Here is a 24,488-nt window from a genome sequence, read left to right as displayed (position 1 = left end):
TACAGATCCAGCCAATATTTATTTCATTATATTCTCAACTTTCAACCCCATCACAATGTATAATGAAAGAGGTTAACAAGTTGTGCAAATCTCATCCACTATCAAGTAAAGGTAAGTCTCCTACTCAAAAATTCTTCCTTTTCTACAATGGAGCGTACAGAATTAAAACAATAGGGCATGAGAACCCAATAAAAGTTGAAACACTATTAACAAGGAAATCCAAATGAATGCACCATGTATCACACATAAACAAATTTGGTTACTAAATATTATGTTGGCAATACCTGATATTGTAGACAGTGAGATGTGTGTAATTTTATGTGGATCATTAGATATTCAATGAAAGTTTGTTTTCTACTACATTCGTATGTGACAAACAAGTATATTGAGAGTGTCATATACAATTCCATGAAGTATGTAAAGGAACAACAATAAACATTAGTCCAGTTCCTTGGCTTTGAGTGACGAATGGTGGTAGTAGTACAAGTGATTTTCTTAGTAAGCAGCTAACTATGTAGTTTTTCTTATCTATCGATTTGTGAAGACTAAGCAGAGAATAAGTATCATATTGGAGAGTAATGAAGTTTTTTGAGGTAAGAGATTACTTGTGTGTTGAAGCTGTTGGTATTATATTTTGATGATGATGGATGATGAAGTATATGATGAGTAGTATGATATACATTATGATATTTGAGGTAATGATGAATAGGGATGGGTTAGGGACTCTGTTTTCTGTTGTCGCATAATGCTGGAAGAATGTAACATTTAATAGGTTGCAAGCTAAGAAGTGAATAAGTGTTGATGTCATATGAAATGCTTGAATGATATGAAATGATTTACACACTCTTTATGAAAGTTTTTGCTTGAACATCTGAAAGAGTTGATGTATGAGTTAGTAAAATATTAGATAGAATTCAGTTCGCCACTTAGTTGCTTTCACTGGCCATCAGTACTACATTTCTTGTGAGTGATGTTTTTTGTGCATGGCAGCAGTATTACTTGCAAAATTTTTTAATTACTTTTGTAAACTTTAGATTTTGAACTAATTTTTATCCTTTTCTGTTCACCAAACCTCTTGAAAGTTCATGAAGAAAAATGTTTACACTCTGAAAGGTCATTGGGGGAGACTTACTCAAAAACTATGAAAAATTAGAGAGTAATCTGTCACAGAAACGAGAAAGTTAGTAATTACTAACAGTCTTTTCCAGCAAACACTTTTAACTTAATATAAAACACTTATTTAGTGTAGGCAGTACCATGGTACAGCAGTCTAAGTAAAGTAGTTTAGATAATCATATATTTTTTCATCTTTTATGTCTCAGTGTCATCTTTCTTCACTTGCCTGGCAGATTGATTTATGTTGATATGCAATACATTTTTCACTGGTTAAACCAAGTTTTGTTAAGATGTGATACACTGTTGAATATACTATGAAAACTTACTTTTCTATGATTTTGTGTTTTTGGGTGTTTCTTTAGTGATGAAATTTCTTTAAGATGTCATGTTGTATAGTTTGCTTAACGCTCCTTTTGCTTGCAGTTAGATGATTTGCTTTTTTCTGTGCTGTGTGAATGAGTGTGATGTGCTACTCTAATTTTAGCTCAAATGTTCAAATGTGTGTGAATTCCTAAGGGACCAAACTGCTGAGGTCATCAGTCCCTAGGCTTGCACACTACTTAAACTAACTTATGCTAAGAACAACACAAACACCCATGCCTGAGGGAGGACTCGAACCTCTGGCGGGAGGGGCCATGCAGTCCGCGACATTGCCCCTCTAAGTGTGCGGCCACTCTGGGCGACCTAATTTTAGTGTGATTTCTATACTTTAATCAATACATATATAAGATAGAAACTCATGAGTTAACAATAAGCTACTAGGGGTATATGTTAAGATGATGGTTAACCATGGTGGAAAAAATTAGAGTTAAATAAATGATCTGAAGAGAATGCGAGATATAAGGATTGATTAAAAAATATGGTTTTGAATGAGGTGATGATCTGAAAAGTGTGCAGCAAAATGAAAAAAAGGTTTTGAGTTTCTGGTTTTAATAATGTGGATATCCTGACGTTTAGGTATGAATTTGAGCGATGTTTGAGGTATAATGGGAATACTATGGAAGTTACATGATTGAAAGATGAAATTTTAGGAGAATGTGAGTGATAAATAACAGATTTTGGAAGTGGTTTCTGTGCAATTTAAGATGTTGAAGGGTGGAAGTAATTTGAGGAATTTTTAAAGTATAGATAATGAAATATATATTTGATGCACACATGGCGATGTTTGACTATTTTGGGTGAGCATGATTTGTTGACACATGACTCTATGACAGCTCCCTTTTCCCTTCCCTAAACATATGATCATGAATCCAAAGCAGATATCTGAAATTTTAAAGCAGAATAATTTTGGTACCGAAGAATATACATACAAGTGATAGGCTACACATTTTTTGCTTTCCATTGTTTAAATATAAAGATGACAATTTATAATATGTTCCATAAAATTTCGGGCGTGTATGTATGTATCATACCTTTTGCTTTATCATGAAAAGTTTATTGTGAATATTTGAATTTTCATTATTATCTACATATTGTATAAGTGCGTATTTCATGTTTTATGTAATCTCTTAGATATGTTTATGAAATTCTTTTTTGTGGAAAATAATCCTGTGTCATGTAAAGAGATTTTGTATCATTTTCATACTTCATAATATTTTTGCAAGTGCGAGCGATAAAACAATTAGTAAACACTTCTCTGAGATTAGGTATAACTTTCTTTCTGATTAATGACTGAAGGACTGTGTCGTTATGTGCACTGTGATTTTCTGTGTATCACTTAGTTTTATCTCCAATATGTGACATTAGCAGGCAAGAGACAGTTTACTTGTCAGCCAAAAAACTCAGTCGGTATTGCAAGAGACAATTTTCAATGAGTGTGGGAATTTATATTGCACAAGATGTTAATTTGTTATGGAAGGTATTATGGTGGTCAGCGAAGGAGTTCTAGTAACTTTCCTGATCTTGAGTCTTCACCACTGCTAACATGAGTTATGGTTGGCAGAAGACAATTTTTTATGCTGGTCGCTCGATCAGACTTCAGCTACTGTTGAATGTTCCACTCCCAGAGGAGTTTCTGTTGGACGCTAGGCCAGACTGAAAACAGTGTTTGACGTTGCACTTGAAGATAAGTTTTTGCTGGTTGTTTTGCTGAACTCCAGCCCTCACTAGTCAGTCTACTGCGATATTGGTGATGTTACTTCACTAGTGGACATCAAGAGACTGAAATGTCAGTCTCATACACAAATATAGTGCTGCATAGTGATTGAGGCAAATCATGGACTTTTCAGATGTTATTTGTGGTAGGAATTTATATGGACTGCAATGACTTCCATTCTGCAATGACATTTTTGCGTGATGAATAAGTGTTTCAGTTGTGTGCTTAGTCAGAATTTGAAAATACCCTGTGTACAGACTTTTAACGAAAAACCACATGTTCAATTACTTTATGTACATGTTTTCAATTTATATGCTTTGTAAAATTTTATGCATTTGTCTATCTTGTAGTTTTCACATTGTAGGACAACATAAAAGCGTATTTTATCAAATGGGGGGAGGGTGGATTATGAAAGGTGGACATATATAGGTGGACTGGACATTTATTTACGAATAGTTTCAGAATGAGTGGAAATTTCATGTTACGAGAGCGAAGCAGTTGCGTGTGACATCTGGGGAATAGTCCGCTTATGGCAGTGAAAGTAGTATCTCTGAACTTGAGAATCTATGGCACAAGTGTAGCGCAGAGGGTAGTCAAATGTTGGACATGGGGTAAGTTGGCCGAACATCTAGTATAGTGCATATTGGAGAAGGATTTCGCTGAATAAAATTGTTAGGAATTATTAATCTGATGGAAGAACTTATAGACGCACCATTTACGAAACAGAGCGAATGGATTTGCATTATGAATATGTGTTTAAGGTACTAATTATTGCTGGCGCGTACCTCCCCACCTCAGCTTAGGTCATTTCAGTTTAATTCATTTCAATTTGCATAATCTTAAAGGCACTACCTTGAAAGACTTTGGAAAGTAAGTAAAGTTTTCGGTTTTCTGTGATTTTTATGTTCTTGTGAAATAAAAATTTAAAATCTGCCATAGTCATTGTAACGAACGAATTAATATTCACATTTCAAGTCAGAACTTTTTTTTTTTTTTTTTTTTAGTAGGAAAAATCATCTCACTATTTCTCCCAGTAGTTTAGTTTTAATTTAGCGTATCTTATCTGGCGTGATTTCTTCATGCTGTGCTGTTGCTGCGATTACGCGGTAATTCTTTAGGTGAGGTTCTTTTCATATTTTGTTGGTTCTTTCCTTTCTCATCTCACATTTCCACTGCGCGGATTTTAAACTTTTCTATTGAGTTTAGATTTTTAATGAGTCAGTGAACAGTGTGTGTTTCATAGTGTAGTTATGTAATGTCAGTGTTTCAAATTTTGGACGTGCACGGTAACGATTTAATTTCCTGTACAGTGAACGCCAGTCAGTTTTGTCTTTACCTGAATATGTGTACCGAGACACGCTGTTCGCAGTAGCAATTTCAGTACAACCTTTTTATAACAGAGGGCATCACATTCAGTTTTGAGCAAAAAGCAGGTAAACATCTGAATGCTCGTGAATGAGCGAACGATCAAGTCAGAGCAAATAACTTTCAGAACATTCGTCTCTCAACCTTCTCAGTTATTTCTGTCCACATATTAGAGCTTGAAATAACTGGATGTACACATTTGTGCCGGACCAGGAGTCGAACTCATGTATGAACGTTTCGTCGAGACGTTGAGGAGTTAGGAATCTTGTGGAAAACAACGGTGATGGAACTAAATCGTCTCAGAAGGGTCAAATCCCAGCCCGACACCAAATTTTTCAGTCACTCAACTTCAAATAAAATGTTGCCCTGTATTTTGTATGATACCTGGTTTATTAAATAAAATAAAATTTCTACGGTAAGGAAGTTCGCTAGGGGCAGAGTTTCTGTTTGCCATGACTTTTGTGTGTCATGGCCCAATCTAAACCGTCTCTACTCCAGCCGTAGTGAATGTGGATTCCGAACTACGGTGCAACCTGACGTTCACTTGGCGTTACCAGAGGTGAAGGAGGGTGGTTAGTGCCTATAAAAAACAGTTGCATGAAGTGGGAATCAGTAATGAAATCTCGGTAATTAAGTCTCGAGAGCAACATGTTTAAGGGATTAACATTGCAAGATCACAGGTTAACGTAATCGCGAAATAAGTCATTGCAAATGTGAAATGCTGATACACTAACAACCAGCGTAACCGTCAGAATGTTAAATTTAAGCATGCAAATGGTATGAGTTGTGTTGTACAAGTGCCGGATGTCAGTTTATGGGATGGAGAGCCATGGCTGTTGCACTTGGTCGGTCAATACAGAGACGGTTAATACTGATTGCTAATGACGCTGGAGTCGTCTTCCAATGATGTCCCATATGTGCTCGATTGGAGACAGATGTGGTGATCGAACAGCCGAAGCAACATGTTGACACTCTGTCGAGCATGTTAGGTCACAACAGCAGTACGAAGACGAGAGTTAACGTGTTGGAAAACCCCACCTGAAATGCTGTTTATGATTCGCAGCACAGCAGAAATTTTGTCTAAGATACTTTATGTCCTCCTACATTCACTCAACTTCGACACCTTCCTGTACACCACAGCATCATTAGCAAATATCCGTAAACTGCTGAGCACCCTGTCCGCAAGATCATTTATGTATACAGAAAATAACAACAGTCCTATTGCTCTTTCCTAGGACACTCATGACAGTACCTTTGTCTCTGGTGAGTACTAGCCGTCGAGGACAACGTACTGGGTTCTGTTACTTAAGAAGTCTTCGAGCCAAACACATATCTGGGAATCTATTCCATTTGGTCGTATATTCGTTGACAGTCTGCAGTGGGTCACCGTGTCAAATTCTTTCCGGAAATCTAGAAATATGGAATCTGCCTGTCGCTCTTCATCCATAGTTGGTAAGCTGAGTTTCGTACGAGCGATGCTCTCTAAAACCGTATTGACTCGTGGACAGAAGCTTTTCGGTCTCAAGGAAATTTATTATATTCGAAATAAGAATATATTCAAGAAAAACTACCGTGTCACGAATGTTGCGGTCAGTCTCTGACGGCTTACTGAGGAAAATACCAACACACCTCTCAATATGCCAAAGACCAGATTTGCCTACATTGAAAAGGCGGGCACCCAGCCTCATACTGATGTGACATAAGTGTCCCATCGCTTTGAATAGAATTCTGGAAGAAGACCGCAATCACTGCCCGAATTCCTTGATGTACTGTTGCATTTAAAGCTCTATATCATGCTTGCAGAAGGCAAGCTACAGCTTACGATATTCTTGTCGTGTCAGCAGCCGAATGATAAAATCATTTTTACACAGTATTTCAGCGGTCCATTTTGTCGCCTTCTTCAGGCGATAACGCATTTTACTAATCCAGAACTGGTTCCTGCTGCTAACATAAACGGAAATGCTGACCTCCCAGGTGTGGGATACCAAGCACGTCGCGCTATACCTCCAGTTGTAACTACAACTGTGGCACAACGCGTTTAGCAGGCGTTAACTGTTAGTCATTGGTCTCATCATTTCTTGCTGGACAGGTAGCGCACTAACGCTCTAGGTGCACAGCGGGTCGAGGACTTCTTCTACAGCAGCTGAGAGATCTCGCCCGGTTTACTTCTTCCCAGAGTTTGGTGCAGAATAAACCTCTTGGGTGTTCGTTTTATCTTCGAGTCGTCGACTATTCCACCTCATGCATGGATGTCATTTTGACTTTCTGTTTCCTTCCCTTCCTTCTGGTACTTGCCAACACTTCAACTGCACAGAAAATCTCACTAGCTGGTGCTGATGCGCCGATTATCTTTGTGTCCCAGTGGCCGGATCTGTCCTAAGAGTCTTCTGACCTGTCGAAGAAGACTCACGACATTTCGTGGAAGTGCTCCTGTGAGTAAGTGACACGTGCCACCAGGTGAACCAGCTCTGTCGGAGAGTCTGGAGGTAACTACAGTTCCTTCTTAAGAGCCCAGTTTTGAACTCGCTGGAACAGAGCGACATGCTGTTCCGCAGCGTTACCTCAGGCGACAGCTGCATAATCGATGAGCGGCCGCAAGAGCATCTTGTAAAAGGTGAAACCAACGTCTAGTTGCAATGATGGATCAGCGATGGAAGGAGAACCGGGTAAAGCAGGTGCAAGCGTCCCATAGCCCAGTAGCAAACGTCATCGACTTGACTTCACCAAGTTAGACGAGTTTCTTCGTTCATAGTACTGGAGTATCACGGTGGTAGGGTGACTAAGGTGGACCGCTGGGCGAAAAGAATAACCTGGTCTAGTGCGGGTTATACACCAGACGGTTTGTGATGGCCCAGGCGGTGAATTTGTCCAAGAGAAGAAATGAGGAAAACTCATTTCTTTCATTGTATAAAGTGATGGATTGTAAGCAAGACACTTACTACATCCATTGAGAATCGTGTACTTGGTACGATTTTGATCGACGCATCTGTTTTATTGATGCATCTACATTTTCAGTTAATGCCTGACTAATTTAAATATTGTGAAACAAATTGCTTACTGGTGCAGTTAGAGGGTTTCGTACCCAAATGTAAGATGTAGGCAGTCCCTATATAAGGGTTACGTGAAGGCATACAGGACACACCAGTGCTGCGACTGTAATGAAGAGGAAAACTTGTGAATCTGGGTATCTGTAAAACTTCTCTGTTAGTTGGATTTAGTATAAAACCTCCCATATTTTTCAAGGAGTGTGGCTTCTGTCGTTAGCAAATTTCCGGTTGAAAACCACAGGTCTGATAAAATTTCTTGCGAGCTGCTGCTCATGTAGTTATAATTTTCAGCAGCGCGGGCCCTCGTCTGTAGACCATTAAGCAGTAATTCACTGCAGTAGCCCACGCCGCTAATGCATTACGATGCGGTAGCGTCCGACTCGAGGTAGAAGAAATTTTCACCGCCAGTACTGGCCGGTAGAGGGAAAGAGAGCGTGTTTAGACTTTGCGCCAATCTCCTAGATTAAATTTCAACATCTCTGCAGTGTCTCATGGAGTGAGGATATGTGACATCGTTGATGGCGATCTATTCGTTAGATGGAGGCTTCAGGTACAATTACTTCTTTTTTTTTATCTGTATTTCTGTTGGCGCCGTGTGACTCTGACTGTCGCTTTATCTTGGTAGACGTTCGCTCTTATGGAAGAGACAGCGACTCAGGAATTTTCAGAGGTTCCACCCTAGATGAAAAACTCGATGAAAAATGGTAGGATGTACCAAAACAAAGATCTCTAACAGAAAACTACATGGCACTTCGTTATGTGATAGTAGTTGACGAAGAATTTGGGCTGATGGAAAATTCAATGAATCCCTATGGCGAAAAGCAGCTAAACTATGAATAAAAACTATATAACTGTCGGCTAGCTTTAGCACATAGGTATGCTGAGTGTATTTTCAGTATAGCGTGTACTGAGTGGAGAATACTACTTAGACCATGAGATGTCAATGTGGACGACGCCGAACACATTGTAAAGGTAATTACAATAGTTCACAACTATGTTGGAATAAGAGACGAATTACACATCAAGATCTCTTATAAGGATATCTCATAAGGTATAAATGCTACACATAGTGGACGACTCATTTCATCAGTGGTTGAGATTCAAGCTAAATTGACCATCTATTTATTAAGGTAGACTTGAATATGCAGACTGAATGATATGAACAAAAGTATAGGCCTCAGCTGTTAACCATTAAGTTTTTCTTGCCTACTTTTTTTTTTAATCTTTTCCTCATAGAAGATCAATTCAAGCTCGCCGTCCCAAAATTATATTTTTGACATTTACGACGCTATATTTCTTCCAATTCATTCATCAGTAGCTCGACGTCAATATTCTTGCCTTCGGTTTCACTTACTTTCCTCAACGTCCAAAAAATAAATTAGTGTCCATGGGGTGACTTGTGCTCAATAATGGGAGATTCCGGCATCATCTCTACCGCCTCAACATGATCACATCCTGTTAATTCCAATGCGGTTGTGAGGCAGATGTTGATCGCACTTTCTTCGGCTACTACAGAAGGGATCAAGAAACTACAAAACTAATAAGTATCTGATTGACCTGTGTAAATGCTTTACCAACAAACATTAAGATTCTTTTACCAACAGAAGAAGACAAAAAGTGTATAAGCTCCTATACGATTTTATAATAGAAAGTCAAACAACAATGTAAGAAAGTAGAATTTTTTTACATTATAAATACCGGTGGTGAATATGTTAATTTGCTTAGATCATTGACTTAAGTTCAATTGCAATGGAGGTAAGATATGATTTTTGTTTTCTAAGGGTCTGAGGCTGATTATATGGGTGATGTTCAAAATCCATTAACAAATTTAACAGAAAAAGGAAAACAAAAGAACACACACACGATAGAAGATACGACGGGGACACACGGTCAACTGAGCAGCGCACGGGCGACATCTACCATTCTAACCGTATATTAACGCATGTTCATCTGTATGTATAAATTGGCGCGCTCGTGTGATCGGTTGTTGAATGTTTTGATGTATAAACGGGCGATTTGAAAATGCGCATCGGTCTTCCGTGATGTGAACTTATCATTAGCCCATCACTCGACGTCTCCCAGCCACAATACTACACGAGACCTCCCGTCTTTCAAACAGTTTTGGATGCTTGAAGTAAACATTTTTAGGTTTAGTAGCAATTACAGGCATGTCTATTATGTTAATTTCGGCTTATGTGGTTGCAGTTAACAAATGTTGTGTATTTACAACCTGCGACGGCATGCCGCAGCTCTCAGTTTCAAATCTCCGGCGTCAGGCTACTTACCTCCTTTTCAAGCTCCTTCTTCTTTTTGCTTTCTGTCAGATCTCTACCAGTGTGAGTCAAAAGAAAGTCCTTTTCTTTCTCTGTGATCCTAGGGTGCGACTCAGGCTCATCGTAGATAAAGTACAAACATGGAATCACTAGAGCTATTGCGACGCCGCCGAAAATGTAGAACACAGAGTACCAGCCCAGGTTCTTCACAATGGTTCCTGACAAAGCCATTGATATTACGGTGCCCAAGTATGCCGCTGCAAAATGAAATGAAAGAAATTAGATATCCATTATATCTTATATATGCTATTAAAACGCATTATTGTACAGAAAAAGTACTGTTTGTGTAAGACCATTAAGAAAAACTGATTAAATTTTAAAAAACAGGTGAGTAACGCCATCACTCCCTTATGTAAGTTCCTTCGTTTTCCCCAAAATTATAATTGTCTAAGTGTATTTCATCAGGTAGGAAGTAAGTGCTTTAAATAATCATCTGCTTGTTATGGACAAATGTCACATGAGACCGAACACCACAAAAATAACCTCAGAACGTTTCTTGTGACACCATGCAACACCACAACAAAGGCATATGTACATCAGGGAATCAAATCAGACAGGGTTCTGATGATTTCCCGAACTGTTAAACTACTTCTCTCTCTCTCTCTCTCTCTCTCTCTCTCTCTCTCTCTTTCTCACTCTCTCTCTCTCTCTGTCTCTCTCTCTCTCTCTCTCTCTCTCTCTCTGTTTTTCTCTCCCCTCTGCCTCGGTCAGTAAGCGAGTAGTAATGAGCTCTGCAAGCCACGTTAAAGTTTCCATAAGATTTCGGGATTGCAGCCGGATCTCATCGACTTCTTTCCACGATATTTCGGCTGACAACCTTACAGCCATCTTCAGGCGAGTGTTAATTGTGAAGAGACTCTACCCATCACGTTAGGCGACATTGATCAACAGCCAAGACGGGATAGGAACTATTTTTTGTACTGTGAAGGTGGCCCATACATTCAAGGCTGTAAGTGATAATAATGATGTTATCATGTTGAAAAATGTGCTAAGGAGAATGTCGAATGAGGAGTATCGCCTTCCACTCTAACACGTACAGCGTTATATGTGCTAACAATGAAACACACATATGCATCGCCGCTGCGTAGCTTCATAACCGTCTTAAGTGTGAGATGAAAATATACCAATAGTAATATATTAATGCTGTATACACAGTAAATTCCTGTTTTTCTTTCTCTATGTAAAACAAGTTTCGTAACTAAAATCATAGTAAAAGCGTTTGCTCGGAGTGTTTCACTGAAGACGCCAAACGGAAACGAGCTCTGTATATTTTTGCTGTAAAATAAATGAAACCGTACACTTTAGATAAAATAGAAGATTATTTTGGAAATGTGTAAATGGAATTTAATAATTGCAGTATCGTATCCCACGATAATAAGCATAACTTTGTATGAACATTTCCATCTTTCTTTTTAGAAGCCACAAAGAAAGGACTGGTAACGAATTATTCGTGGGTAGAACGACAAAACACATTACATTTTCTCTCGTTACTCATTCAACACCATAAAGCAGAACCCCCTGAAATCGAGTTGCCGATCATATCTTTTCATTCTTTACGTAATTTTTTTACGTAAGAATCACGTTAGGCTGGTCGGTCAATTACCTTCGAACAATGACGTCCGCGGTCGCTTCAGTGGCTTGATATTAACAGGCAGTAACCTGATAACTGCGTGAAAACGTAATTTATACCTTTTGACAGTAATCATTAATTTCGTTTACCATTTTTTTTCTAAGTTTCCCATCTTTAAAGGTTTCCCTCGCCCGTCATGGAATTGCATAGTAATCAATTGGGAAAAGTTTTCATAACAGTAATATCCCACCCCCTCCTCTTGTACTATAAATTCTAGAGCGAAACGTTTCACATTCCCCAAACACAGCAGTTGCTATTTTAAGTAGTCACACTTTGTAGTAATCTAGGATTCACATATAAAAATTATGTATTCCATCTTTTCTCGCAAAGAACTCCGAAGTTCAGACAATCATCTAAACTAATGCACATATGATCGGTGACCATGAACACATATTTGAGAGGAAATGGTTCACAGTTCCTCCGAAGCCACCTTCCTCTGTTTTCCCGAACTCTCTGTCTGAAGATGGAGTGGAAGTGCAGGGATCGATCCTTTTATGAAGTGACAGCCAGTTCTTTTCGCCGTTGTTCTCCATTGCCAATAGTGCTCTGCCTTTTCATGGTCCAAGTCTCGATAAGATGTTAAATTTTATTCCTACTTACTATCCTTCCTCTTCTGCTCATGAGTCCTTTAAACCACTGCATTCGCATACACATTGTAACCTGATGTGTTCATCACTGTTCGTAAGCGCGAAGCTCGTAGCAAGTATATAGAAATGTGTCCTCAATTGTTTCACGCACTGAACTGTTGAAAAATAGTATAAGATGTTAAACGGAGTAGTTTGAGACAAATGACTAATCGTCGAAATGAATATTCAGTTCTTTATTTGCATAAACAACTTACATTCCTTAGCAATAACCTAAAATCATAGCAACTGTTAAACGTGGCGATCTTCAGTCTCAGTGCATGTATGGTCTGTTATAGCATAATATACTGATTCATATCAATTCTGGATTCAAAATTTCGCTCCATTCGTTGGGCACTTTTTCTCATTTTTTGTAAAGAGTGGGGAGGAAGGGGGGCGAGGGGTAACTTCTATTCCACCAGTTCACTCCACACGGCAGAAGTATATCTACAAACATTCTAACTCGCTTCGTTTACATGTCAACAAGTATTAATTTCTTTACATTCATGAGGTCAGTGACCTACCCATGATGTCACCATCCCAGATGACGGCATCAACGCCCTTATCTGTAACATAACAAGCCAAGTCCTCCTTATCTATCGTAACATAAAAAGACCACAAATATAAAACATACATCGTGTTGTACTGATATTCTAGCACACTCATCCAGTTAACACTATAGTGGCCATTAAGTGGACAAGTATGCTAGGACATCAGCACAACACGATGTATGTTTTGTATTTGTCGGGTTTTTATGTTTGGCTTGTTGACGTTCCTTGCTTCCTTTTATTGCAAAATGACGCAACATCACTATGCGACTTTCAATTTTGTAAAAATCATGCACTTTTGTTAATGTGTTAAACATCTCATGATGACAGCACAGATCTGTCGAAACTGGTAATCAGTAAAAAGATTTACAAGCTATCTTGGCGTACGTGATATTTCAGAATAATATGGATTTTTTAAATTATAAATTTTTATTTTTTTCATCATCTTGCATTTTTGAATTTTACGCCGCCACCAGCGACTGCAGTGCGACGATTGTGCCGCTGACCAGAAACAAAAACTTGAACTGTGGATCAGAATGGTTACAGATATAACAATGGTAGCATCCTTCGAGGTACACATTTCATTGGCAACAAGGTGACAGGTGCTTCATAGAGAATTTTCTCCCAAATAATCTACCTTATGTCTTAACCGCCAGGGTAGATGAGAACGCTAATGCGCTGCTTCGTGGACTCGGGTAGGTGCGCCGGCCCAGGATCGAATCCGCCTGGCGGATTAATGACGAGGGCCGGCATGCCGGGCAGCCTGGATGTGGTTTTAGGCGGTTTTCCACATCCCGCTACGTGAATACCAGGCTGGTCCCCAAGTTCCGCCTCAGTTGCACGACTCACAGACATTTGAAAACGTTCGCACTATTTCATGACTTACCCTAGATGCAAACAGCTAGGGTACACTGCTTCCGTCCCGGGGGGTCAGGGTGGCGTCTGGAAGGGCAGCCGGCCACCCTCTGCAATTAACACTGCCAACTCCATAATAACAAAGCCGACCCCGCGTTGGAGCGCGACAAAGCCCCCAAGAAAGAAAGAATCTACTTTATTTCCTCGAATTCTATTATTCAAATAATTTTTATTCGGCAATCTTGGCAGGCTGTCTGTGGTTTTCTCGACTGAGTCTCTCGTGTGTTTGTATCTGTGGTGATAGAATATCTTTCCATTAAGATGACGTTAGTTGCCAAACACTTCTCTGTATACTCATTCGGTTTTCCACACATTACATCCTGCTCAATTATAAAGTAAGTATAATAAGTATGTTCGTAATTTGCTGAAACAAATAACGGTACTCCTTCAACAACTCGTCCTAAAATGTAAACAATGGTAAAGTCCACAGTAGACACCTCACAGTTGATTGTGTATTCTTTATTGAAGATGCGTCACCAATGTTGATATGACAGACCGTTAAAAAAATTTTCTCGGGTTACCAGCTGAGTCGCGGTATCGTGTTGTCGCAGCGACTCAACGAGTTTTCTACTCGTCATCATCAGGCGAAGTGTCGGTTTCGTGTATAGTAGCTGGGCTGCAGACACCTCTGCCGAGCGGCCAACAGGTGGGCCAATCATGTGCCTCCGGAATAGACGTCGCTGCCAGTGGTGTGGTGCCACTCACCCCCCCCCCCTTCCCCCCGTCCCCCTGTCCCCTCGCGGGTGGTGCTGGTTCTGGACATCGAGTCTTGGTGCTTCCTGCCTGTTGCCCCGCTACATCTATGTCCCAGTTGAAAAGATCATAGTGTACTCCTATTTCTACTGTCTCTTTGATAATCGAATCCGAGAACCCTCTGGCACGGCACAGTATGTTATTCTGTTCAAAAACAAACATGTGATGCCGTACTCTGCCACCGATTTGGCCGAGCCGAACTCTCCCGATGTGTTCTGAACTTCACTGCGAGCCGCATCGCTGCGTCTAGCCTGGGTACTGCATGTCACATTCGCAACTGAAGCTGTAACGTCAAGTTCCCGTACCCCTAACTGTTCTTGGACTACTCCAAACATCTTCCTGATTTTAATCGTTGAGAGGTAAATGCTGTCATATTGTGCTTCTCCTTTATCCTGGCAATCTTGGCTGTTGATGTCCCTGCGTACCGAAAGAACGCCAAGGGCTTTGTTTCTTCTTCTGGATGTTTTCTTTCTTCCTCTTGCTCAGCTGTAGCAGGTGCTGTGACTCGGTAAGCAGACTTTCCCTGATGCATACAGCTCGCGGTCAGTGTACTGGAATGATGAGCACAGATTTGCATTGTCCTGGATATTGGTAGTTATTGGCGTTTAGGTACACGACGATGTATGTCTCCTTGATGTAGACGGAATGTACCTGGGTATCAACAAGGTTCTTCTTTATCAGAATGTCTATGAGTGGCAGGCATCCGTTTTCTTCCACTTCCATAGTGAACATAACGTTGTTATGTATGCTCTTTAGTTGGCCGAGAAATTCTGTAAGTTTTCTTGGTCATAGGGCCAAACTGTGAGTGTGTCGCCCTGTAGCTGTGGTAACTGTCTCGAACAGTGTTAGCATGCTGACAAAAATCATAAGTAGTAAGTAGGTGAGTATTTAAAACCGAAATTATATTTTCACATTTTGAGGTGGCAACCCTTAAGCTATTTAACAATTGATGATTAGTAGTGACAATTATTTTCCAACATACTTCGTTCAAATTAATTAAATTAACTGTGCTAGTGGATGACATTTAACAGGAATACTAATGAGGAGACAATTTAACTTCTGTTACACGTTTTTCTACGTGTATATTGGGTTGCTCGTTTTGAACATTTTTTGAGGTTTGCGTGTGATTTATTTCTATTGCCAGCGTCCATCATCATTATGGCAGTTCTCTGAGTGAGTGATGTCATATGGGACCGCAAAAAAGTATGTCACCATTTTAAACTACAGCAATATATATAATGACAGCATTTTCTTTAGATAAAATGCATTAGCTCAAACGGAATTCGTTCGGGGCTCTTTCTAACTTCTCTGACAACAATGAGACAAAGTGATGTAATTACCTATGCACAGCTCCTCAATGTTGTGTCTTGTTATCTCGTGAAAGAAAGCCTTGATTGAAGAATAACTCCTGTGCGTTTACAAAATCAAAATTTAAAGAAAAATTTTCTTCCCCAGCCCTAACAAAAAATTATGAATATTGCCCAGACTTAACTGACAGCGGACATTACCTGAGAAAATGGGTCCTCCCAGTCTTTGTCGCTCGTTTTCAGGGAACCATTTGCCAAGTAGCACGTGCATTGCTGGTATGATAACACCCTGAAAAGATATTGTAATAGGTTTAGCACTTTAGAAATCACGATTTCCAGAATAGGAGTCGCATCCGGACAATACTTACTGAGAATGTGCCTACGAGTAAGCGTGTTATCATGAAGACCACGGGGCCAGCATCGGCACAGATAGGACCCACGACCGTGAAAACACCGGCAGCGAGCAGCCCTGTGATGAAAACCCAACGGGCGCTGTACCGGGCAGCCAGGTAACCAGCGATTATGTTCACAGCTGCGTACCCGTAGTAGTAGGAGGACAGTATGTAACCTTGCATGTCCTCATCCCATTCAAATTGTCCTCCCTGAAACACAAAATATGACACACAATCTTTCAGCAGCTACAGGGGAAAGATACGAGCCTCAGCTCTAACATATCTTTTTGTAGTGACATAACGTCCCATCCCAGTGTCGTCTTACCACCAACGATGACAGCTTGATAATGAGTTAAAATGACGCAAATTCGATGAAACAAAAAGAGAAGAAAACTTACGGTTTATACGTCAACATTCTGTCCGTGGCGATGTAGCATTCCTTAGTAAAGTAGTGTCCACTCAAATCATAAGAAATGGTCAGCGACAGTGTTGAAGGAACTCTCTCAGTATTTACTTCACTTGATTTAACCTAACTAAACTGAATCAGGATGTTCATGCGAGGATGGAAATCGCACTCCTCCAACTTTTGATGACAATTTTATTTCGGGTGCTGAATATCTTGCTCGTCAGCACCAAAACAAAAGTAATTAAGTGTTGAGGAGCTCAGTTTTGGCTTTTGACTACACAACGCCAACCATTTCCCAAGTAATACACTGTCAGGCCTGTCAGTACTTGCGTCTGTGCTACAATGGGATATTAATGTGATTAATATAAATATAAAACACCACTGTAGTCATTAGCTTCTACCCAGGGCTATAGAAATTGTCTACATCATACATTCTTTTATTCCAAATGTCCTAGTGCAACATCCTCCTGATCTGTATTCACCAGTGCCCCTGAATCCATTCTACATCGACACACACACTGAACAGCTCCTTCTTCTTACCGATGAATTCTTGCTAGCGACGTAGTTCTCATTCCAAATATTCCACCGACGAGCAATTATATAATCTCATTCACCTGCTACCCCTTGTCTTAACCGAAGTCAGTTCACTGTGTCTTTGAATATGTGTATAACCTCTGTTCCGCTCAGAAGATAGTCTAAAAGTTTCCCTCGCCCCTTGCTGCTCATCATCGCTTAATCATTTTTCCATTTGTAGCAAGTCATATCAGTGCTTCAGCTCTCAATGCTTTGTACCCGTCCAAAAAGTAGGTTCCGCATGTGTTCTTTCTCAGATCTTTATGCAGTAGAACTCTTCCCAACCGGTAATAGCGTTTACTTTCCCGTTTCCTTTCCCTTGTCCATTCCTGAATCTTGCTTCCGCTCTGTAGGCGCCAGGTACTAACTCACACGACAAAACTATCGTAATATCCATTTCTCAAGCTCCAGTACTCAGTCCACACACCCCTACGTTATGCAACGCGGTCCCCTACATGTCGTTTTCTTACATTTTCATCGACCCACAGTAATATGTGACTAGTTAACTATTACCAGTAACATGCACCACACGCCATTATGGAAACGACTAGCGGCAACATCGTAAAAAATAAAAACAGAGGGCACGGGTTGCTGATAATGTTATCAGCAAATATCTTTTCATTAACATCGTCGTGCCAGAAATCGTGTGTCACACTAAAATCGTTTTTGTCAGGATTAATTCTTTCTTTTCGAAGCTCTCATTAATACGAAGCACAATGTTTCCCCGTATTGCCTTGTTTTTATTTACTGTTAGTGGACTCTCAGTAGAACCACCATTCTGAGCTATGTAAAGCTCACTGTTCCCTTTGTTTCTAGAAATATTGTGCTGTAAAGATGTGCTGTACACTTCAGAATAAGGGATAAAGCAACTATCTATTATCTTAACCCACCACTGCAACTATTCCATCCACAAAAGGGGTGGTAAACGTGATTAAACCTGTGGGATAGATAACATATAACTCTGCAGTCAATATCTCCAATTTAGTCTTACGCTCATTTCGTCCTTTATTGTGAGACATACAAAACATCAAATTTTGAAACTATATTTCTTTGAAACGTACAGTGAGTATATGAAATTCAAGCCGAACAAAGGTACCTTCGTGTATCAGGAACATGTGGCTGATTGATTTCGTATTAATCGAATAAACAATCAGATACGTGTAAAAACGGAGAAAAGAAGTACTTATCATGTGGGAAAAAAATAACATCTGGCGTCCACTCATTTTAATCAAGACAGTTTTGTTTTCATTTCAAATATTCTTTTATTTGTACTATTTAATGCACTGAGGTGACACAAGCCGCGGGATAGCGATCACACATATACAGATGAAGGTAGTATAGCGTACAACGGGAATTAACAAGACTGACGCGGAATGGTTGTTGGAGCTAGACACATGGGACATTCCGTCTCGGAAATTGTTAGGGAGGTTACTACTCCGAGATCCACAGTGCCCACAATGTGCCCAGAATACCAAATTTCAAGCATTCCCTCTCACCACGGTCAATGTAGTGGCCAGCAGCCTTCACTTAACGACCGAGAGCAGCGGCGTTTGCGTAGCGTAGTCAGCGCTAACAGACAAGAAAAATTGCTTGAAATATCCGCAGAAATCAATGTGGGACGTTTGATAAATGTATCAGTTAGGCAGTGCGGCGACATTGGGCATTAGCGTGCTATGGCAGCAGGCGACCGACGCGAGGGGTTTCGCTAACAGCACGACATCGCCTGCAGCGCCTCTCCTGGACACGTGACCATATCGGTTGGGCTCCAGACGACCGGAAAACCGAGGCCACGTCTGGTGTGACCCGATTTCAGTTAGTAAGAGCTGATGGTACTGTTCGAGTGTGACGCAGTCCCACGAAGCCATGGACCCAAGTTGTCAACAAGGCACTGTGCAAGATGGTGGTGGCTGCATAATGGTGTGGGCTGTGATTTCATGGAATGGACTTGATCCTCTGGTCCAACTGAACCGATAATTGACTGGAAATAGTCTTTTCGGCTGCTTGGAGAACATCTGCAGCCATTCATGGACTTCATGTTCCCAAAGTGACTGGGCCACAACTATTCGCGATTGGTTTGAAGAACGATCTGGATCTTTCGAGCCAGCAGATCGCCACGCTGATCGCCCGACATGAATCCGGTCGAACATTTATCGGACATAACCGAGAGGTCAGTTCGTGCAAAAAATCTTTCACCGGCAACACTTTAGCAATTATGGACGGCTGTAGAGGTGGCATGGCTCAGTACTTCTGTAGGGGACTTCCAACGATTTTGTGAGTCCACGTCACTTAGAGTTCCCGCACTATGCCGGCAAAAGGAGGCAAGGCACGATATTACGATGTATCACATGACTTTTGTCACCTCAGTGATATTCGATAAATTATGATCGATGACACTACTCTTGGTACTTTATGGTTACTGCAGTTGCACATACCTCATTGTCTGTCGAGTTAATACTTGCAGTGTCTGGCAGGGGACAAGTTTCATCCGCCGAGGTTTCCTGAGCTACTTGCTTGACCATTCCACCAATAGCCACCGACAGAGTCACCTTCAATATATACTGGGAGAGGATTGCCAGTATACCCATCGCTGCTATGGCATACCGAAGTGGAAAGAGAGCTGCAAAATATAACATGTGCACGTCTAAGGATAAAGTTGTCAGCAATATTTCACGATGCAATCATCTTTTGTATTGTTTATTCTGAAAACAGAATTCTAACATCGTCATTATTTTTAATATTTCCAAAATGTATAACATAAGTACTCTGTACCATCGTAAAAAATTTCAAACTTTTTTCTCATTTTTCGAATTGGTTTTCACTATAGTAATACATTTTTATAAGACTACATAATAATAAAAAGAAATTATTAATTATATTTGCAACGGATCAGTATGAGGATACGGAAGAATTTTGTATTCTACACTCGTGGAAATGGAAAAAAGAACACATTGACACCGGTGTGTCAGACCCACCATACTTGCTCCGGACACTGCGAGAGGGCTGTACAAGCAATGATCACACGCACGGCACAGCGGACACACCAGGAACCGCGGTGTTGGCCGTCGAATGGCGCTAGCTGCGCAGCATTTGTGCACCGCCGCCGTCAGTGTCAGCCAGTTTGCCGTGGCATACGGAGCTCCATCGCAGTCTTTAACACTGGTAGCATGCCGCGACAGCGTGGACGTGAACCGTATGTGCAGTTGACGGACTTTGAGCGAGGGCGTATAGTGGGCATGCGGGAGGCCGGGTGGACGTACCGCCGAATTGCTCAACACGTGGGGCGTGAGGTCTCCACAGTACATCGATGCTGTCGCCAGTGGTCGGCGGAAGGTGCACGTGCCCGTCGACCTGGGTCCGGACCGCAGCGACGCACGGATGCACGCCAAGACCGTAGGATCCTACGCAGTGCCGTAGGGGACCGCACCGCCACTTCCCAGCAAATTAGGGACACTGTTGCTCCTGGGGTATCGGCGAGGACCATTCGCAACCGTCTCCATGAAGCTGGGCTACGGTCCCGCACACCGTTACGCCGTCTTCCGCTCACGCCCCAACATCGTGCAGCCCGCCTCCAGTGGTGTCGCGACAGGCGTGAATGGAGGGATGAATGGAGACGTGTCGTCTTCAGCGATGAGAGTCGCTTCTGCCTTGGTGCCAATGATGGTCGTATGCGTGTTTGGCGCCGTGCAGGTGAGCGCCACAATCAGGACTGCATACGACCGAGGCACACAGGGCCAACACCCGGCATCATGGTGTGGGGAGCGATCTCCTACACTGGCCGTACACCACTGGTGATCGTCGAGAGGACACTGAATAGTGCACGGTACATCCAAACCGTCATCGAACCCATCGTTCTACCATTCCTAGACCGGCAAGGGAACTTGCTGTTCCAACAGGACAATGCACGTCCGCATGTATCCCGTGCCACCCAACGTGCTCTAGAAGGTGTAAGTCAACTACCCTGGCCAGCAAGATCTCCGGATCTGTCCCCCATTGAGCATGTTTGGGACTGGATGAAGCGTCGTCTCACGCGGTCTGCACGTCCAGCACGAACGCTGGTCCAACTGAGGCGCCAGGTGGAAATGGCATGGCAAGCCGTTCCACAGGACTACATCCAGCATCTCTACGATCGTCTCCATGGGAGAATAGCAGCCTGCATTGCTGCGAAAGGTGGATATACACTGTACTAGTGCCGACATTGTGCATGCTCTGTTGCCTGTGTCTATGTGCCTGTGGTTCTGTCAGTGTGATCATGTGATGTATCTGACCCCAGGAATGTGTCAATAAAGTTTCCCCTTCCTGGGACAATGAATTCACGGTGTTCTTATTTCAATTTCCAGGAGTGTATTTGTAGATATCGATAATTGCGGGAATTGCAATTTCTGCTTTGTTGCGTGGAGAGATTAGTGGGGATCATAATCGCACTGTGACATTGAATCAGGGGACGAGCTGGTCTTGAAATATGGTGTGTTAGCATTGGTTCAAGACTAAGAAATCTCTTCTGATCAGCCTCCATCTCAACTTGTGAGCCTGGTCTCTCTCTAGACATTCCAGAAGAAAAATCTTGCATGGAGGAGGCGTCTGGTGTTTTCTCTGTTTGTACCATATTGAACTACATAACAAAAGTATAGATTTAGAAGGATAAGCTACCCGTCCAGTGTTTATTTCATTTTAGGTGAAAATATTTTTTTTTTATTTCTGAATTTCTTGTCGACAAAGAGAGGTGTAGCACCTCAAGACCAGTAATGGCGGAACCTTTTAGATGAAACTTCGAGAATATTTCGTAAATTTCCCGGTCATGTTTCAGTATCAGGTGGAGATTTCAACGTACCAGCTGCACGCTAGGAAACTCAAGTGATTAGAGCGGATAGTGGGGACAGGGAGTCGTGTAAAATTGTTCCAAATACCTTTTCCGGAAATTACCTTTCGCATTCAATCAGAGGAGTGACTAGTGTAGATAACATCCTTGATCTGCTGGTGACAAACAGATCCTAACTTTTTGACCCAGTGTAGAACAGCGAATCAGTGATCGTAAGGTCGTTACAACATCACCGAATACGGCTGTAAATAGGAATACAAAGGAACTTAGGAATATCTTTCTGCTTTGGAAGAGCGATTAGAAACACATTTCTGATCACCTGCGTGGTCAGCATGAAAACTTCATCTCCAGCACAAACAATGTCGAGTATCAGTGGACAAACTTCGGTAGCATTGTAAAACGATCCCACCATTTCTTGGCTGGGTTTTTTCATTGAGATCAGCCTCTACCTCTGTTCCTTGATTAATTTCTGCCTCTAGAACAAGAAGGAAGTGGGCAAAGTAGTAATAATTAGCAGAAACAACAGCAGAAGTTCAATATGTCAACCGTACCTCATCCCATTTTCCGACAGTAATAGTTTAATCTCTTGTTGTAGGCAGAGTATGGTCCATTCTTAATACTCGCTATTAAATAATAATTTTTTTTCTAGTAACTGAATGCTCGCTTGGCCAAGCCACTCTGGGCCGCGGCCATGCCATGGAAGATTGTCCTTCTACAGTATGGCGCTCGTTGCTTCTTCAAATTCGGTGGTGTGAGGTGATTTGGAAAACAAAATCGTTCTTCAGATTTCAGCCACGCCTCTTCTCTTGTGTAATTATGCGTCTTTCCTTTAAGTAGTGAAACGAGGAGCAACCTTTTGTAGTATAGCCCAAAGTTAGTCAACAGAAAATTTTCAAAGGACTCAAGTCCTACGACGAGGTGGTACTGGAACAATTTGTTGAACAAACAATTGCTGCCTCGCTTGCTCTTTGGCTCCCTCTATCCCCTTACGTGGAAAATCCCGCTCGACTAATGTTATATTTTCTTAGGAGGGTATGTTAACAAGTCAACCTCCCACTGTTCCATTGGCCAGTTTCAAAAATTCATTTAGGAGGATATGAGTGGTGAGTGGTCGTTCAGTTCTTGCAAGAAGATGACTCGCCAGAAACAAGCCGGAGCGGTTTTCTTACCCGAAGCTTGATGAGAGCTCAGTTGTGAAGTATGAAGATCATTCTGGAGTTAGTTTCGGACGGAAGGAGATGAAAGATTCTAGTGCTACGCCCCGAGGGAGGCAGATGCGAGTTTCTGACGTTAGCAGCCTTCCGACTTCTGGTGCTGTACTAGGAGGAAATAGGCTTCTATGGGTGATAGCACTGATTTCAGATGTGGCTCTGAGCCTGCTTTGGTAAGCGCTGCAATGTGAGATGAGATGTTCGATTCGTTTAGGCATTGTTGATTCAGATCAATTTCTGTAATTACATTCAATTATCTTTATTTTTGCAATCATACTTTGAAATATCAGCGATCTGCAAACGATATTTAATAAAAACATAAAAGGCAGTCTGTATTGCATATTCATATTGATTTAAAAAAATTATATTATTACATACGATGCATCTTTTGCTTGACTTCCTGTGGCCCCGATTCACGAGAGTAGAATGTATTGTCTTACTGTCCCCTTAATGAGATTGATGAGTGATCTTGTTTTGTTTTATTCGCATGTGAATTTTACATAAATTACTTAATTAATTTGTATACCCATGAGAAGTATTATATAACTGGAATTAATATGAACCAATAGTTTCGTTTCCTTTGGTAGTACATTCTGCTGACTTATCACCTAATGATTTTAGCAATACCGGCACTTTCAACTGTATGTATACTCTAAGACAAAACGAAAAGTAACTGCTCATCGGGACTCATTTCGAAGCGGGACTCATCTCTAAAGACAGTTCTGCTAAAGTCAATGAGGTTCCAGGCCGAAGACGTGTCTGGAGATGTCCTGGACAGCGGTGGGATACCAACCGGAATGTCACCTGCCATACGACCCGACAGCCGGGAGTGATGGTCTAGGGTGCCTTTTCTTTTTATAGCAGGACCCCTTTGGATGTGATCCATGACACGCTGTTCTACGCCCCGTTTTGTTGCCCTTCATGACAAGTCATCCTGAGCTTACATTTCAGCAAGATAATGCCCGGCACACTGCGAGAGTTTCTGCTGCTTGTCATCGTGCTTACCGGATCTTTCCCCAATTAAGAACGTTTGGAGCATTATGGGCAGGGCCCTTCAGCCATTTCGGTATTTTGACGATCTAACCCACCAAGTGGATAGAATTTGACATGATATCCCCCAGGAGCACATCCAATAACACTGTCAATCAGTTCCAAGCCGAATAATAACTTGCATATGGAGCAGAGGTGGACCAACACATTATTCACTTGTTCAATTTGCGAAGCTCTTTCTCTTGAACAAGTCATCGAAATTTTCTGAAATATTAATGAGTTGTTTGCCTGTAAATGTACTCCATATCTCCCGATTTTTGCCCCATTCAGCTAATTCCTTCATGGTGCATCGTTTTATATTTTTGTAG

The 24,488-nt window shown here is 41.4% G+C and overlaps 1 protein-coding gene across 1 annotated transcript in view; it reads right to left on the bottom strand.

Annotated features, from left to right (window-relative positions):
• Positions 1-24,488, bottom strand: part of LOC126198577 (sialin-like) — a 97,919-nt gene that overhangs the window by 36,542 nt on the left and 36,889 nt on the right. Inside the window, exons 2-5 of the mRNA XM_049935014.1 lie at positions 19,536-19,720; positions 16,101-16,334; positions 15,934-16,021; positions 9,909-10,153 (exon numbers count right to left, since the gene is read on the bottom strand). Of these exons, the coding sequence (XP_049790971.1) occupies positions 9,909-10,153; positions 15,934-16,021; positions 16,101-16,334; positions 19,536-19,720 (752 nt within the window). The remainder of the gene's footprint in view (positions 1-9,908; positions 10,154-15,933; positions 16,022-16,100; positions 16,335-19,535; positions 19,721-24,488) is intronic.

Source organism: Schistocerca nitens, chromosome 8 (assembly GCF_023898315.1).
Source record: "Schistocerca nitens isolate TAMUIC-IGC-003100 chromosome 8, iqSchNite1.1, whole genome shotgun sequence".
NCBI lineage: Eukaryota > Metazoa > Arthropoda > Insecta > Orthoptera > Acrididae > Schistocerca > Schistocerca nitens.
Note: the sequence above shows the minus strand (reverse complement) of the source record. Positions and strands in the feature narration are given on the sequence as shown.